Genomic DNA, 19139 nt, shown 5'->3' with positions numbered 1-19139 from the left:
CACCTCCTCCTCAGCAGCCTTAACTAACCAGGCAGCATATAGATCCTCTAGTTGACAGGATCAACCCCTCCTGTCACCTGATAGCTAAGCCAGGAGGTGCCTCGAGGCAAGAATGCTTTGCAGATGGATCCCAGGATCCCCTCCCAAGGGGGAATCAGGTTACCCTAAACAAGGCCAATGGAAAGTCAGCCACAGGTGCAATATGGGCACAGAAATAAGAACATTTTGTTGTCTTCACCGCAACAAGACAGGCTCTAATGCTTTGCTCTTCATAATTTTCCAGCAATGCTGTAGATGTTTCTTCTCTCACTTATTTTCCCTTAATTCATCAGCTCATAAGCTGAGGACTATCAGTATTACATTGTGCAGTATTAGATCTAACCCCAAATTTTAAGATAAATTTTCATTAAAAAAATTGAAGTACTATTTCAATAAATAGAAAGATACACACGCTTAAATGGCAGAAATATACCTTCATCATAATTTGTAATAATCTAAAAATAAAAACCATCGAGTCTCATATATGTGACACCTGGAATTCTTCCAATGCCATTACCTCATCACCTTGCCCCAAACTGGCCAAGTTCAAATCTTTTTTTTAATTTGGCACCCTCGACTCAGTTTTGGCTTCTGGCAATTATCTGGATTAGTCCCTGCAGTTTTCTTAGCACGATTTCAGAAGTGGATTGCCATTGCCTCCTTCCTAGCACTGAGAGTGTGTGACTGGCCCAAGCATGAGCTTAAGATGGGACTGGAATGTGCAGTTTTTCTGTTTCTAGCCTAGTATTTTAACCACCACACAGAAGTGGCTCTCTAGTTCAAACCTGATCCAGCCAAAAATGAAGGGATCTAAGATGGGTTTCTTTACAAAGGTTATGAACCACCACCTCCTTCAACTCCTAGTGAAGGTGGCATTAGTGGCTGAGCACAAATATCAGGTGAGCCCCTCCAGCCAAGATGGACTCCGATCTACCCACTAGGCTCTGTATCTTCCGGGCTGTAGCTGCCGATACTGGGAAGAGGAGAAAAGCAGCCCTGAAATAAATGCCCATTACCTGCTGTGAGGGCCACCTAAAAGAGAGGCTGAGGGAACAGCACCTTTTATGTCCACACACTTTCCTCCCATCCCAACACTGTTGCTGCATGCCAGTCCCCAAAGGAAAGCTAATCTACAGAGAGAGAGGAGAAACAAACGACTGTTTAAATCGCCAAGGGAGAGAAAAAGTTCTCTAGATGAATGTTTCCGTAAGTCACTTCAAGGGGCGTTTGGCTTAGAGTGGTTGCCTGTTCCTGTTACTTGGCAGATCCTAAATGGCTTCCCCCCCCCCTTTTTTTTTTTTAAATCTGCAGAACGATTTTCAAATGCCTTGTGCCTGCTTCCCAACCGTAAAGAATTTTCTGGAATGTGATGCATAACATCTCTTTCATCTGTGGGAAAAGTGAGCAAGGTGAGCGGAGGAGGGAGGTTTGTGGAGTGGCTAATTAAATCTCTCGCTGTACAGAAGCCAGAGCTAAAAGTAGCAACTTGGATGGTGTGAAATTAAGGACTGTATAAATCTGTCCCCAAAAGCTTTATATGCTTTCATCAAGTTTCCGTTACAGAATAAGCAGGCTTTCAGATAGAAATAGATGGGGAACACATGGGACATACATGGAAATAATATTTTGTTTAAATAAGGGCTTTACAAAATATACAACATTTACTGTGTGTACTATCATCTACATCTACAACCCAAAGTTGCATCCTCACTACATACCCAGTTTTGCTATACCTTAATATTTGGACATTTATTTTAGTAGCTATAAATATCTGTAAGGCAGAAGAGTAGTAAAATATTCCAAATGCTTCCAAAAGAGTGATTTAAGGCCATCCCTACAACCCCCTCCCCAGGTTTTAGGGTACCTATGGATTAACAAATCTATTATCAGATAAAGATTTGTAGAGTTCAGTGTTTTCAGATCCATTAGGCCTCCACATTACAAGAAATGTGAATGAGTGTCTGATTTTCTTTTCTTGATCCTATTATTCGCTACGGAAAATCTGAAAGACTAGACAAGACTAGACTATTAAGTACCTGGGGAAAGGCCTCTGTCATCACTGGGGTGGTTCAAAAGATTCCAGCGCACATGTCACAAGAGGTCAATCTTAATCGAACAATTTCCTCTTTATTTTCTTCACTACTTTCTAACTTTCTTAACCGTGCCATGTTATTTAACAAATTTGAAATTGTCTGTGGTCCTTTTCATTGGAAGATCTCCACAAGTTGGCTCCAACTCAGTCTTGGCTTCCTAAGCCGACTGTTACGGCTGCCCAACAAATCTGGCTCCCTGACATTTTCCCACACTCCTCCTCAGGATAATATGAAGCCCGTCCTTTGAGTTACAGTTTTCCTCGCCTCACGATCATGCAAGGTCTACATCTCTACATTCTACACGTAATAATTTGTAATTTAGTTCTTTTCCATAACCTTTGCTCTTTCTCCTGTTTCCCTGCTTAATGGCAGGGAAAATAATGTTTGATAACCTTATACTAAATCTACATTATTATAAGTAAATGAACATCTTCCTTAGCTTTATGTTTCCCAAAGTGATTACATGCAGTCCTGTTGCAATTTCTTTCTTTGTTTGTTTATTCAGTTTAAATAACTACAAAAAGTGACTCTGGGCAACATACAGTTCTGATGCATAAAAGCAAGAAATTAGAAAACAAACGCGTGGATTAGAAAAGAGGAAAACAGAGTGACAGAATGAAAGAAATAATACAAATAACACTAAAATATCATTTTTTTTAAAGCTAAAAAGCAGACATGGAGTAAAAGAAGAAATTCCCTACCCCATACTTCCCAGTTAAGTTCTTAGCAGCTCGTGGGGATGTGAAGAATTTTAATTAGGAAAATAATATTGAGGAGGCAAACACATGCTCTTATCCTAACATTGTTCTCTAAAGCTAATCTGTCTGAATAGTTTTTAAATGTTAAAAAGAGCATTAGAAAAGTTCTTTTACAATTCCATTTAATCCAACAAACTCTCCATTCCAATCAATGTGAGAATGTCAGTCTTAGTGTCAGATAACTCAAAACATCATCTCTATAGTACTATTTTTCTCTTATCAAACATGCTAGTTGTGATGCATCCATGGTTGCCTAGGCACGGTTGACATTCTGAGCTTTTCCTGACTGGTCACTGAAAAGCTCCAGGGCACGAAACATCCTACATCATGCCTGAGACTACCCAACTGTCACACACAATACACCAACCACTTTATCCCAACAGCATACAAATACATCGGCCAACTATCTATATTACCCCAGCAGCCTAAAATCAACAGAGGACTCAAAATGGTATTGTGCTTGAAGATGTATCTAATCAGTGAGACAGAATCCCATATATTATATACTCAAACCCTCCCCCTACAGACTTAGACTGCTACATCTTAGATTAATCCTAGTTAGGAGGACTGAATCCCCTCCATTTGCCAAACCTGGTTAATTGCTGGCAAAACGTCTAAAAGTACTGGATGAAAGTGCTGGTCTTGATCACTGACCTGACAGTAAAAAAAGATCTTTAAGCTAAAGGATCTTTGCTGTCATTAGGACTTCCTTGGTTACACTGCAACCTTATATTTTCTTGACTATTTCTGTGATAAGTACTATAACCTCTTTACTAACGATCAAGCTAAAAAAGCAGTAACAACTTTTTTTTGTCATGAGACAACCCATAATTGATGGCATGTCATGTGAACTAAGAAGCATTCATTACATTCCAAACTCCAGCTTCAAGCATCTTTGACTCCAACTGGCCTTCAAATGCCATCTGAAACAACTGATTGACAAATAAGCCAAACTACCAGGCATTATCAATATTTTTTCAGCTTTGCTCACTTCATTTAACATCAGTCTATAATTTCCCACATTCCTTCAAGCATGCCTGATGGTCTCATCCTAACAAAACTTTAATTATTGTCTGACTTGGGCACTTAAACAAGGGTGACACACAAAGAAAGCCAGGAAGTCTTGCAATCTTAGAAATGCCCCATTCCATCCTAACAAAGAGGGCAGTGTACTCAGAACAGGAAATGGAAACGAGGGGGGTTTTTTTTGTCAAAAGCTACAAGTGAAGAATGAAGAATTCAGAGTTTTTGTCAGATTCAACATTTACAAAAATGACTTAATCTATAGTTAATTATAGTGCCAACTACCTATGTCTTCCAGCGGTCAAGAAGCAAAGTATTTCACATCAGCAAAAGGAAAAATGCGATATGTCGTGTGCTGGAATTAGTCTAAGGACTTTACAAGAAGCCAGGTTCAATGCATGAACAAGGAGATGGTAGTCTATTAGGTGCATATTGCTTCACTGCGTTACTATATCATATGGGGTGGTGGAAGGTTTCTATGAAGGAAGCAACTACAAAGATCAATGGCATAAAATGTACATCTAGTATCTATCTAGCACAGGGGTGTCAAACTCAATTTCATTGAGGGCCGCATCAGCATTGCGGTTGCCCTCAAGGGGCCGGCTGGGTATGGCCTGGGTGGGCGTGGCCTACTGGGTGGGCGTGGCTAGAATGCATATGACCTACTGGGTGGGCGTGGCCAGCTCTACATCGTTCGCATCAAGGGTGCCTATGGGGGCCCGGGCAGGAGTGGGACAGATCTGAGGGTCTCTGGCAGAAGGAGGGTCTCTGGGCCAGGGCCAAGGCAGTGGGGGCCGTTCCCTCACTGTTTCCAGGATGGCTTCGCGGGCCACATGAAACCACTTCGCGGGCCTGATCCGGCCCCCGGGCCTTGTGTTTGACATGTCTGATCTAGCAGGAAAGGAGAAATATGGGGGGGGGGGGAAATGTAGGCAACCAATCCTAGCTGGGTGCTTCATTTGTATATATTCCTGACTGCCACACAAAACTAGCTTCCATCGCACTATTGAAGAGTGAGTATAGAATTGGTGTTTGGAAGTCTTTTCTGTCCAAACTTTTTCCATTTGTTTATAATTGTTTCCATCCTATGCTATGTTGCAATATTTGTGTTGTGGTCCTTTTGTTCTGCTGCCTGTTTATGCAGAATATTTTGAAGTGTTCTTCCTTTCCTTGTAATAAGTAAAACATGTTACGGTTTTTAAGTGAAAACATTTTAATTTTTAAAAAGATATCTCACAGGATATTGAATAATTGATGGCTATTTTAGAGCACATCTGCTGAGATTGTCACAATTAAGCTGCAGAATTCCTCTCAAATAAGATACCATTTAAATAAGTTTTAGAAACTTACACTGGACAAAATAAATAAAAGAGGTATTTGTGTACAGGCGAGCTGGGAATAATATTTGTCCCTGATATTTCTCCCTGACATGGACAAAATTTAGAGAAACAGTATGATTTGTTAATTCTCAGAAAACATCCTTTTACAGAACGATACCCAATACTGTGCAGACATACCCGAATTCACAGTGAGCTTTTGTTTCCTCCCTCTACATTATTAAAATCTGCTCCACAAGGTTTCCCAACCTTATAGAACAGGTTGAGAAGCATGGAGGGCTTCGATCCAAAAACAGGTACAGTCCAATAAATGGACAGACACAACAGGAATATGCTTATTTAACAAAATAACCAATTTTTATTTTCTGGATACCAAATTAAACATATATCATCTGCTTCAAGAGAATATCTCGTAGGCAAGGGAGAAATACTACCAAGAATATACATTGTATGTATGTATGTATGTATGTATGTATGTGTGTTTGTCTATACATATATACATATATATACAGTATGAGCTAAGGCCAACTTACATTTTAAGAAAAATATTACATGTTTATTCAGCAAGTTAATTCACACATACTATAGAGCAGACATGTCAAACACAAGGCCGGGGGGCCGGATTCGGCCCGCGAAGTGGTTTCATGTGGCCCATGAAGCCATCCTGGAAACAGTGAGGGAACAGCCCCCACTGCCTTGGCCCTGGGCCAGAGACCCTCCTTCTGCCAGAGACCCTCAGATCTGTCCCCCTCCTGCCCAGGCCCCCATAGGCACCCTTGATGCGAACGATGTAGAGCTGGCCATGCCCACCCAGTAGGCCATATGCACTTTGGCCACGCCCACCCAGTAGGCCACACCCACCCAGGCCACACCCACCCGGCCCCCTGAGGGCAACCGCAATGCTGATGCGGCCCTCAATGAAATTGAGTTTGACACCCCTGCTATAGAGAGTGAAAAGGAGGATGGAGGATACAGAATTGTTTGAGGATGAAGTACTATAAGAAGGAAGGGATAACTTATTTTTACCCTATTGCCCTCTCCAGAAAAGCTGTTCAAGTATATACAAGATCTGATGCCAGAGTTGCAGTGCTGAAGAAAGTATTGGCCCTCTGTGAAACACATAATCATGGGATTTCAGAAATTAAGAACTACACTTTAACCTTAACCCTGCCTTGTGCTATGAAATACATTCAAATAAATTTCACCCTGGCCATATAGCATATATCTGCAGGATTTTGTTTTTGTCTTGCACAGGGTGTGTATGTAGTTACATTATTTAAGCTCCATTGCATGGTTTTACTTTTTCATATATATTGTTATTTTCTCATGCTCGAATAAATATAGCTACAGTTAGTACAATTATTATTTGATTACAGTTAGTTAATTCCTAATCAAGTTTTATTTCTCTGTTAATTCGTACTTCTGATTGTTTGTCTTTCGAGCTGGAGTACATGTGACTGACATGCTTTGCTAGAAATGTATTCTACTAAACACATTTTTTTTTACCTGGGCTCTTCTATTGAACTAAACAATTATCCCCATACCTTTTTCTTGTTAGCAGGGCAGATGTAGAAATTTTCAATGACTGTAACAATTCCAGGCTGTAAGTTTAATTTGGTATATAGTGTTCCAAAATCTGACGACCTGGGAGACAAGAAAAAAGCAAAAGTGGTATTCCGATGATCTGCATGTATTTTCAACTTTAAAAGATAACTGAGAAGTGTTCAGGCCACTAATTATATATTTGACAACTGAAATAAATACCAAAATTCATGCAAGCAGGAAACCAAAGTGACTGTAAATATTGTTTACAAAATATCACCTCTGAAAAACAAAAACATTTAATTTATCAGAAGAAAGGTAAGTTCTACAACAAAGAATAACATTTATGAAGCATAAGTATAAAAATAAAACCCCCTAAAAAGATTTTTAAACTAGCTACCGCACAAAACATTTTAATTTAAGGGCTACATTCAAAACGAACAGTTAGAGGGACATTTAATTTAAAACATATAAACAAAAAATGCAACTTTACAAATAGTAAAACAAAAAATAAAGCAGTTGGTCTTTAAAGGCTTGGCTACAAAGATCTGCTTTACAGGTTTCCTAAAAGCCAAAAGAATGAGAGCTAAACTCAACTTGTGATTGCATTTCTTTTCTTTTTCACAGCTTTCAATTTGCAGAGAATATTGTCACTAATTGTAAAATAATACAGTAATATATTATTTCATTCACTGTTTTAATTCACATAGAGTTTGGAGGACTTCAATTATTTTTTCTTTCACAATATATGTACAATTAATCAAGACACACAGTAAATTTATAAGGCAATTCGTAAAAGCAACTGAAATGTTATTTATGAAAACCTAGAGCAGAACTATATTCTGTTATTCTTTTTACAATGTTATAAACCAAAAATACAGTTATTAAGAAATCTGAAGGGACCAAGAGTCATTCTTCTGCAAGGGAAAACATGTATGAGGTACCCTTCAGACTGTATCTGCTCTACCACCGTGTTTTCAATATAAAGCGGATTACAGTGAAAACACACATTACGATGTTCCCTTCTCAGCAAAACAATGAAAATAATGAAGGTAAAGAGCCAATATTGCTTGGATATCCTTCCAAACTAAACAGGTGCCACATATTTGATAAAGGTTGGAATGTGGTACTACACCATTTTAAGGGAGACACACATTCACGTTAGCTGAAAGCTTCCTTGAAAAATACTTATTTAGAAAATGCTCTAGGCCAGGGGTAGGCAACCTTGGCTCTTTTATGACTCGTGGACTTCAACTCCCAGAGCATAGCTGACTCAGGAATTCTGGAAGTTAAAGTCCACGAGTCATAAAAGAGCCAAGGTTGCCTACCCCTGCTCTAGGCTAATTCCAGGGATAGCACATAGAATCAAACGGCTGGAAAAGACCTCAGTGGTCTTCAACCCTCTGCTCAAAGCAGGAGTCCTTATATCGTCCTGGACAAATGGTTCTCTGGTTTAAATTCTGAAAACATCCAGTGATGGAGTACCCAGAACTCTTGAGAGGCAAGCTATCAGACTGGTGAAAAAGTGGGGATCAAGCATTACACCATTCAAACCTAGGTCAGTTGTAAAAAATAATAATGTATAACACTGCCACATTTCCTAATGGATTGTTAAAAATGTATTAAGACTACACTCATATAATTTCCAGACAACATATTAGTCTGAGTGCTGGTTAGCTGCTGTAGGTGTTGTAATCAAGCAGATGTGGAGAATACAGACAGAAGACTACGGTTTGATGGCTGTTTATCTAAAGCAATTCATGCCACCATGGATAAAAGTATGAAAAGATACCTTTAATTGCAAAGTTGTGCAAATTTATAATGTATCAATTTCATGGCTTTGGTTTAAAAATGTCATACCTCGCCTAACTATAAAACCAGTCAATCAAGCCCTTGCAAAAGGCGATTTCTTTAAAACACATTATCTTTAGCATAATTTTTAGGATATTTTTAAAAATCGGCAAAGAAATAAAATTGAACAAAATGCAGTTATATCCAACCTTATAAAATTGCCTTTCAAAACACCTACAGATTCCTAATATATTCCTAAATTCAAAATTTATAATTCAAAAAGACATTGAATGTAACTGAAAGGAACTAAGGGGCATTCTACCCAATATAAATCAGCAAATCCACTTGTCCCCCTGCAAATTCCTTGGATTCTTTTAGGCCTTTTGGAAACAAGCAAGAAAAATTTTAGATAAAAGGTGCAATGCCTATACCAGGGGTAGGCAACCTTGGGTCTTTTATGACTCGTGGACTTCAACTCCCAGAATTCCTGAGCCACCTGGCTCAAGAATTCTGGGAGTTGAAGTCCATGAGTCATAAAAGACCCAAGGTTGCCTACCCCTGGCTTGTACCATATGTTCAGCAGGGATTCCGTAAGTGAAGACAAATATAGTATCAGTGAAGTACTCAATGACCTTAAAATTATGAATTAAAATTAGAAATATCTCTGGAAAAGTGACTTACAACCCTTCCTCAGTTACGACTGTTGCACCAAGCCCCAAGGTCATGCGACGCAATTCAGGTGCTTGGTAAGTGAGCTCACTTAAGATGGTCACAGTGTCTTGGGATCCCACGATCGACCTTCCCAGCTGGCTTCTGACCAGCAGAGTCAATTGGGGAAACCAGAATCACTAGTGACCATGCAATTCAATTAACCACATGATTTGCTTAACAGCCACCGTGATCACTCAATAGCTGTAATAAAAATGATCATAAAATCAGGTCTAGCCACTTAATGGTTGCATCATTTAGTAATTGAAACTCGGGTCCCAACTGTGGTCATAAGTCAAAGACTACCTGTATATAAGGCTAGAAGTCAGAAACTCTGTCAGCAAAACAAATTGGCAAAATGTGATACAAATCTGCATGGAGGTTGAAAGTTAATATAGATGTAGAGCTGAAATTTGGAATGACAGTATGGCATATCTTACCACCATGAGAAAGAATATCTTCAGACAGCCTATTTTATAGACTCTGTTTGCTGTTCAGATGTTTGCTATGATTGATAATTTTATAGTCCTTGCATTTCTTCTTTTAGGATTTTTTTTATCATTAAATCACCTTGAATTAATATTCCTTTAATAGCACAATTTTCTATAATAGTTGGTTATTCTAGGCTAGTGCTGATGAAAAATAGGGTACACCAAAGAAATGATCTTCTAATTTCAGTTCCAGTCCTCCAATTTGCAGAAGGAAAACTGGTTCTCTTTCTTTCTTTCTTTCTTTCTTTCTTTCTTTCTTTCTTTCTTTCTTTCTTTCTTTCTTTCTTTCTCTTTCTTTTTTTTCTTTCTTTCTCTTTCTTTCTTTTCTTTCTCTTTGTTTTCTTCCTCCTTTCCTTTCTCTCTTTTTCCTTCTTTCAGATATTTAGTTTCTATACACTCTTTTTATTCTGAGTAACAAGATTTGAAGGAGGATTTTATTCCTCAGGGATCTGAGAATAAATCCTAATAAAGAGTTTCCTCGATTTGTTTGCATTTAGATTTTGATGCAATTATGTAAAGCATTTACAATGAAAATGAATTCCAAATCTATTCAGATAAAAGCCAAGATTTCAGAAACAAAAGGACCACATTTGTTGGTGGTATCCTTAAACTTTCTCTGGAGGGAAAAGGGAGCACCCGGGGGGGGGGGGGGGACTTGCACTACATCTGTTAAATACAGACACTAAAGATATATCTGTTTTTAGTTAATGATGGGGAGGCTATCCTAATTGATCCTGAAATGGCTCATATAAAAATTTTAAACTTAATTATTCCATTTAAAAACCCAATAAAAATAGTTCCAGATAAATAATATATGCCAAATATGTCTGTGTGGAAAGATCTCTATAAACTTAGCTAAGGATGGTAAAATTGTGATTAATCAACAGTTTCTAATCAGGAAAGGTTTCTTTAATAGTGGTCTTATCACTGTCTGCTTTAGGGATGGAAGGCACTAATTTACTTCTTACTGTGGATCTAGTCTTCTTCCAACCAATTTAACTAACCAGCATTAAACAAGCACAAGGTCATCTATATCTTTGTAGACAAGTTTGTCTGAATTCTTGAGATCTGTAAGTTGAAAAGAATGCAGACCAATAACTCAAATAGTTGCTATGGTTAAATCACTATATCTGCTGCAAAATTGGAGACCAAGTTGAGGTGGATCAAGCAACTCAGCCTGTAAAGAAAGAAGTCTCTGACTATCACAATGAGCTATACAGCAAGAAAAGATGCAGAGCTTATTGTCAGCAGATGCTGTGAAGAAAGAATTCTTTGTTGCTCCTATCACTATGAAATATTGCTGTAAAAGATCATTAGTCTGTGTGAGACTGATACACATCTAATATTCTGCTCAAGCTGCTGCTTTTTTGTTTTGGCTTCCTTAGCTTTCTGTTAACCATGGGGCATGCTCAGCAGTGACAGTTTTCACTCTCAAGGCTGTTTCCATAGTGGAGTCCTGGTATTCTGTGAACTTACTTGCAGATGTTTCATTACTCAAGTATGTACATCTTCAGGGCACTGATGATGTTACTTAGTTGATAATGAAATATCTGTAAGGAAACAGCAGAGCTGAGAAAGACCAAAGATTCTATAGGTCAATCATGAACTAGATATATACTCTTCTCTTGTTTCCTTAGTCCATAAATCAGCCAATGTTTTGACAGTACGATAAGAAGGGCGGAAAATTCTCAAGGAAAGTATTTGGTTTCATAAGGAAATATGGGATACATAATTGCAACAATCCATTACCACTTTGGAGGTAATCAGCAGTAGACTGCCTAAAATATGATAACAAGAGTTGCCAAGAGATCATTCAACTTAATAGAGGTCCAGTTCTAGAGTATGCCCTTCTTCATTCATGAGCGGAGGCCAATTCAACACATGTCCATGGCTGCCTCAGAGGGCCTGATCTCCTGAGGTGTTCCTTTCTGAACAGGTACCACACAAATGCAGCTCGTCTTTCCTCTGCCAGTTTAGAGGGCTTTCCTCAGATCAAACAGATTGACCGCTGTCTTTCTGTGATCGACGAGGGTCCCCTCTTCTTCATTGCCTCTCCCGGGTGACTTTCGACCATTTTAGGGCCCCTGCAGGGAGAAATCAGCCGGGGAAAGCGGAGCCCCGCTATTCCTTTGCCTGTAGTGCCACGATGAGAACCAGAAATCCAAACACATTTATATATTATCTCTTCTACCCAGATTTTAATAGGCTCTGGGGCAACATTGAGTCAGCTACAGCTGAACAGATGGGGGAAAAAATCCCAACCTAACTCATGCTTGGATCTCACATATTAATGACAAGTAGCTAAAGATCCCAACAACCTACTGTAAAGTAAGGACCTTCAGACACAGACCCAAGAAGAAAACTGGCAAGGTTGCTACTAATCTACCAGTTTTCTTTCTGCCAATCTCTCTTTCTTTCTGAGATTGCTGCAAGTGCTCCTGTTCTTTTAGATCTATATTCAAAAAGGTCTTGAGTTTTGTGAAATTCTTAAGGTTCAAATTTAATTTCTATTATACTTTGATTTCTTTTTCCATAATGAAGTTTGATATTTCTTTGCTCTAGTCTCTAAAGAGGTACCTCTCAGAGTGTTTTCCACAGTTCATATCAGCAACAGTTATGGTATTTGATAAACTGCCTCTGAGGCAACCTTGAAAAATAAGTGGAATCAAGGAATCATCATTTTCCAGATTAGGAGTTTCAAGTGCTGTATCATCAACTGCATTATCATTTCTCCAACATCTTCCTAACCTCTCCAAGCTAAAAGGGATCAAGCACTTCCTAGCAGAACATTTTTTAAAAAAAAAAACACAAGGAAAGCATTACAGTCCATTTTAAATATCTCTTTCAATACATCATCTGGCTATGTGAATTAGGGACTATGAGAAGACTGGCAGTAAATATTGTTTTAGCAAAGGACAAGCTAATTTTTCATTAAAAAAATCTACTACATGATGATGACTTCGGGGCAAATCAGGCACTAGCAAGAGGGAGTATGCTGGAATTACCAGAATGACTGAGCACTTAACAACCACAAATGTGGCTGAAAAAGGTTAATGCAGGTAAAATGCCCACTCACCATATACTATTGCATCTCAGTCTCTTCCTCTGTAGTGCATACACACTATGCAGTTCAAATAAGTGGACACTGTCAGGCCAAGTTTCTTCTTGAAGCCCAAGAGATCAGGGTCAAAATAATTTTAAGCAGCAGAGAATGGAGTCAGCACCATGGACAGCATCCAAGAACAAAGTGCTGCTTGGATCTTTGTTCCATATTTCAGGATGCTGCCTTGGCATATGACTGACATGAACTGAAATCCCATGTAAGATGAAAAGATTTGTGCGATGGGTGGTTTTCCATTCTGGAAAGAGCTAGTTGTGGCCTTCAATGGGCTGTTATCCGATTTTGTACTTGTTAGCTTCTGCTAGGCCAGGGAGATAAAGATGTCATTTTAAAAATGGTAGTAAGGAACATGAAAGTTATTCCTAGTATTGATATTGATTTATATGAATTTTCTCTACAATGAAATGCTTATTTCTCCATCCTTTTTCTAACCTACATATTTTTATGCTCATAAATGATAAAATTATACTTGTTATATGTTGGTGTACTATTTTTTGTAATTAAGCCAAGTGAAGACAACAAACAGATTAACATGACAGCAATTGAAATATTTACATCTACTTCTTTCCTTGTGTCTCATTTCTTATGATTTGCTTTTTTTCTACATGTCTTAAGTCCAAAACAGTTCCTTTTCAGTCAATCTTCTCTGTTGAATTGGCTCTGTTCACCCCCGTGCTTACCATATATATTCACAACGATCTGCATAAAGGTCTTATGATATGCATGAGACTTCCCTCAGATATTATGGGAACTATAATAAAGTTCCAAATACGTCCATCTGTGCATAATTAAAAATGCAGAGATAGAATAGACTTTTTAAATACAACATTCTATACATGATTATTTAGAAGCAAATCCTACTGAGTTTTATATGGCTTCCTGCTAGTGCATTTTTGATATTTTAATGAATTTTGATGAATGTTAATGAATCCTTTCCTTCACTTTTACTGCTTCTGCTTTTTCCCCACATTAATTTTCCTGCTTCTATTTCAATTAAAAATATCAATTTTGAAAAAGATCATTTAACATATTAGTACAGTACACACAATATCTTAATCAAGTAATGGTTTATATATTTTTTCTTTACTTTCTTCAAGCATTTCTTTTTTTGCCTTCAAAAGACAGGAAATTCAGGTTCACATTTCAAGTATTTTAAACTCATTTGAGTTTCATCGTGTACTCTATTTCTCTGTTATATCATGTTGTCTTCAGTTTTTTTCTTCTATACTATGTGGGAAATGACACAGAGATATAATTTTAACCTCTGTAGGCAAAGCTCCTACAGGAGCAAAAGGAAGATTGTGTAGAAGAAGACAATCTCAGGTAACCCAAACCAAGCAACTATGACTTATTGCTAAGCACATTGATTTGTGCTTTAGATTGTAAGCCCTGAGTCTTCGGAGAAGGGCGGGATATAAATGGGATTAAAAAAAAACTTGTAGTATACCAAGTATATTTTTTTCAGCACAGTGTAAGTATGTCCTTAAATCACTGCGACCAACTTGGTCCCATAATTCTATGCTACCTGAACTTTCTGCACTAAAAGTAGACTTACATATTGTAGTAGTTCACTCTGGAGATTATCAGCATGTATACTATCATTTTAAGTTTCTTCCAAGGGGTGCCTGAACACAGTCAACTGTATCACACCATTACCTAGGATTCTGGTTGTTATCAGTTTATTGATAGGTCCAGCTCCAAATCCACTCTTGCTGTCTTTCATGTTGAGATCAAAAAGCACTGGTGACTGAGTGGAGCCATGTGAGAGACCATAACTCCATTTCCCCCAAAAAGCAGCTGTCTGCAGCAGCGCTATCTAAAATCTATCAAGACATTATGATTTCCAAATATTTCAGGCAGTCCAGAAGGTTAATACTATAAATGATGTTAAAGGCACTGCAGCAGTGAGAAAAATCAACAGGGTCACCCTCCCTCAATGATCCCTAAATACAGATCACTCATCAGACTGATCAGAGCAATCAGCAAACCCTAACCCTTCCTGAAGCCGGTTTTACAATAATAATTCAGAATAATCTGCTTTTCTCAGTACTTTCACCAAGATTGTCTGAAGAGGCTGCAAATTATTCTCAGTTCTAGGAAGGAGGCACTGGCAAACCACTTCTGAAATCTTGCCAAGAAACCTGCAGAAACCTGCCCAGGCAGTTTCTGAGAATCAGACATTAAAAAAATGTTTATAATAAGCCACTGTGTAGTTCCATACTGATTTGGTGTAAAAATTTAATATATTCCCTGCTAACTAATTTTTAAGAGTTAAAATGGACACAGTCGAAGCAAAAAGTATGTTTGATAACACAGCAGCCATATCATATCTACATATAATATTCACATTCGAGCATTCATTCACACTCTCACATATGACAGACACATACTTTGGTTAATTCTCATTTTTTTTCAGACATATATTCATACTACAATGGAAGAAACTTCTCTGCAAAAGCTGGACGTGAAAAAAAATCTACCATTAATAATAAAAAAAAACTTTTATCAACCCTAAGTCCTCTGTGACAAGCAAGGAGAGAAGAAGGGAACAAGGCTGGCTGGGGGATGCCCTACAGCAGGGGTGTCAAACTCAATTTCATTGAGGGCCGGATAAGCGGTTGCCTTCAAGGGGCCAGGTGGGTGTGGCCTGGGTGGGCGTGGCCCACTGGGTGGGCATGGCTAGAGTGCGTATGGCCTACTAGGTGGGCGTGGCCAGCTCTACATGGTTCGCATCAAGGGTGCCTATGGTGGCCTGGGCAGAAGTGGGACAGATCTGAGGGTCTCTGGCAGAAGGAGGGTCTCTGGGCCAGGGCCAAGGCAGTGGAGGCCATTCCCTCACTGTTTCCAAGATGGCTTCGCGGGCCGCAAGAAACCACTTCACGGGCCAGATCCGGCCCCCGGGCCCTTGTGTTTGACATGTCTGCCCTACAGCCAAGTATCCAACATTTTCCATCTCTGCTCTAAGCCCGCTAACAATGTAAACGTTGCCAATACTTTTTCTGTTAAAAGTGGATTTTACTATTATAATCCCTTCCCTTTGTACCACTTAAGAGGAGGATGTTAGATTAAATATGTCTTTCCTTTCCTTTTTACACTTTCCTCTAAAACGTGATGAATGTTACTTTTCATTAAAGACAAAATAATCACCATGTCAGAATATCATTTTTTATTTATACCAGCTTAATCTCTATGCTTACCTTTCTTTTCTGACCTCTTTTTTTTTTTACAGCTGCCCTTTGTTTTTGTGTTCTTCGAGGAGTTTGGACTGCCATTTTTAGTTTGCCTGTATTCTGCAAAAGATATTGTATTTGTTTAATTTTAATTTCTTTCTAAAGTGGCATCAGACTCACTTTTGACTGTCTTGTTTAAAAAAGTTACTAATGGATCCAAATATTCCTGAAGTGTTTGCTAAATTTTATTGTGCTTTTTTCTTTTGAGAATTCATAGAAATGATACTAGCCATATGTGAAGTATGTTTGCAAGCTATAAGAAAATGTTCAGTTTGGAAATGTTAGGGCAGTCTGGTCTAGTGGTTAAGGTTCTAGGTTAGAAACTGGGAGCCTGTGGGTTCTAGTCCTACCTTACACATGAAAGCCAGCTGGGTAACTTTGGACCAGTCACTCTCTCAGCCCAACCCACCTCATAAGGTTGTTGTGAGAAAAACAGAAGGAGGAAAGGAGTATTAGGCATGCTCACTGACTTTATTTATTTATAAAAACAAATTATAAAATTTTATAAAATTATTATAAAAATAATAAAGGCCAGATGTAAATTTAAAAAGTTATAAGACAATTTTTATCCCCTTTCCTTCGGACTCCTGGCTGCCATCTCACATAGTGTCATCTCTCGCCCAGGCCACTTCTGATACTTTTTGTCCTACTTTGCTTCCTCTTAAATGCTATTGAGACTCTTTTTTTAAAAAAAATAATAATCCAAAATTTAATTTCTAAAATATGATTTTACATTTTGCTCTCAAAACACACACTCTATATGCATACTACTGGAATTTGCCTTTTTGTGCAATAATGGGTGAAATGTTTCCTTGAACGCCGGTTGAGACATTGTACTTTTTAATTAACTAGAGAATGGCAGGCTACTGAAATTGTCTTAGATTTGCAGGTTGTGTGGAGATCCAAAAGCAGTTAGAAATTCTAGATAGGAATTGTGAACAATAACTGGGCCTGCAATTTTCCACAGACTGCTCTAATAATCTACCTTAAGAAATATTTGCCAGAAGCCTCTTTTGAACATTCATGTAACATGTTTATCAGATTTGTGTGAAACACATGGAAGAATGCATCAACTGCTTCCTCACATCTCCTGGACAAGCTTACATAGTATTAAGGAATAAAGAAAACTGTTGCCTCTCCCAGCCCAGCATAAATATAAAAAGCCATTAGATCCCCTATGTCTGTCTGTCTGACTGTCTGTCTATCTGATTAATCAACCTCCTGAATTGTTCAAGCAACTCCGAGTATTGTTTTAATATGTAGAAATATTAAAACAATAAAAACAGTAGAAAACATCAACCTAAATATATTACTAAAAACCAAGGAATAAAGTCCCAATATCAGTGAGAATTCCCAACAATCCTACCCCAAGGCATGATGGAAAACTATGTTTTATAGTCTTTCCTTAATGACAGTGGTCAGGCCTGGGAGGATGTGGGTAAAAGATACTACTCCACAGGGCAGGGGTGTTAACATAATATAATGTTAACAATGGGATCTTGAATATGCCCACTCTACTAAATCTATAGGACAGGATACATAACTGGAGAAAGGAAGTCACACAGGCCCTGAATCATGAAGGGATATATAGACGATGACCACTACTATGGATTCTACGCAGAAGCCTAATGGCAACCAATGCAATTCATGGAGCAGAGGTGTTTCTGAGTGCACCAAAGTGTCCCCATTACCACTAATGCCCCTGCATTCTTGACCAGCTATAACTTCAAAGTGATCTTCAAGTGCAACCCCAGGTAATGTGCACTGCAATAATTCAACCATAAAATGACCAAGGCAATAGTAACCATGAGTAAGGCCTCCTGATCCAGGAAAGGATGTAGTTGCCACATACTGTAAGATGGTTCCATACAAAGAGACTCATGGCCACAGCTATCACCAACTGCATGTCATTTTCCAGGCAACTTTAATAAATCAGGACAGACATGGATCTAGTAAATAAGTAGATAACCTTACTAACAAACCCAAGAATTCCATTTAATTTATTGAGATCCCAAATGAACCCTAGAATCCAACTGAACATGATCTCTCCTTCCTTTATTATGGGACTATGTCTCTGAAAGCTAGCAGAGCCCCTCAGATAAGAGTAGCCACTCCATCCTCCCTGTTTTCGGATCGCGGCACCATTAACTACACGTTCAATTCATAACTTTCATTTTGGAACCAACTTGAACTACAGAGCTCATGACTAAAACACTCATTTTTCTCTCAGCTTTTCCCCCCATCTTGCATGTTGAAGAGTTCAGGAGAATTCCAAAACTTGCTTATTCTTTAGGAACCTTTGGCTGGCTGTACTAAAGGGGTTACCCAAAAATAGAAATGGATGTGACAGTAACAATAGGTTTCAACTGTTCAATTTTCCCTCTGAATCTATCTTTCAATTAATTTATTAGTTTCCTAGCAACCCATCTCAATTTTCTATTCTTACAAGTAATGCTTCTTTTATTTCCTGCCGAGAAGCATCCCTTTTTCAAAGCAGTCGAGATTTAATTTCTTCCTGTGGCGTTTGAATCACATTATGCTTTCCTCTTTTGCTCCTCTTGTGCAGCTCCGTGTTTTATTTTTAAATACAGAAAATAACAAAAGCACTTGAAACTCCCAACTGCAAAATAGGATGTGTGGGGTGGTGAGGCATACATAACTAACAAAGATGTGTTACTGCAACACATCTGAAGCCACTAGCATATAGAGTGAAATCTGAAACAACCCCAGCTGTACTTCATGAATTAGTTTCCATTTTCAGCTTACTACATAGAGTAAACTACACAGGATTCTCTACAAACAAGTTTAAAACATACATTAAAACATATATTAAAATAATAACTAGCATTGAACAAATAAAGCCAACTAAACAAGATCTTCAGTAATGAACTACCTAAAATATCATGTCTACAAATATATAGCAGACCTCTGACACATTAATAGGAGTTTTCTCAAAATATCTTGAAAAAGGTTGTTCTATATGCAGGGCAACAGAAAAAAGAATCT

At 38.3% G+C, this 19139-nt stretch overlaps 1 protein-coding gene across 1 annotated transcript in view; it reads right to left on the bottom strand.

Annotated features, from left to right (window-relative positions):
* The window catches only part of SORCS2 (sortilin related VPS10 domain containing receptor 2), a gene marked incomplete at its 5' end in the record, with an annotated part of 106657 nt that overhangs the window by 65372 nt on the left and 22146 nt on the right, over positions 1 to 19139 (bottom strand). The window contains one exon of the mRNA XM_083358328.1: positions 6795 to 6894. Coding sequence (XP_083214454.1) covers positions 6795 to 6894 — 100 coding nt within the window. The remainder of the gene's footprint in view (positions 1 to 6794; positions 6895 to 19139) is intronic.

This window comes from Vipera ursinii (genome assembly GCF_947247035.1).
Source record: "Vipera ursinii genome assembly, chromosome: 3".
Classification (NCBI taxonomy): Eukaryota; Metazoa; Chordata; class Lepidosauria; order Squamata; family Viperidae; genus Vipera; species Vipera ursinii.
The sequence above is the reverse complement of the archived record's forward strand: the minus strand, read 5'-3'. Positions and strand labels throughout refer to the sequence as shown.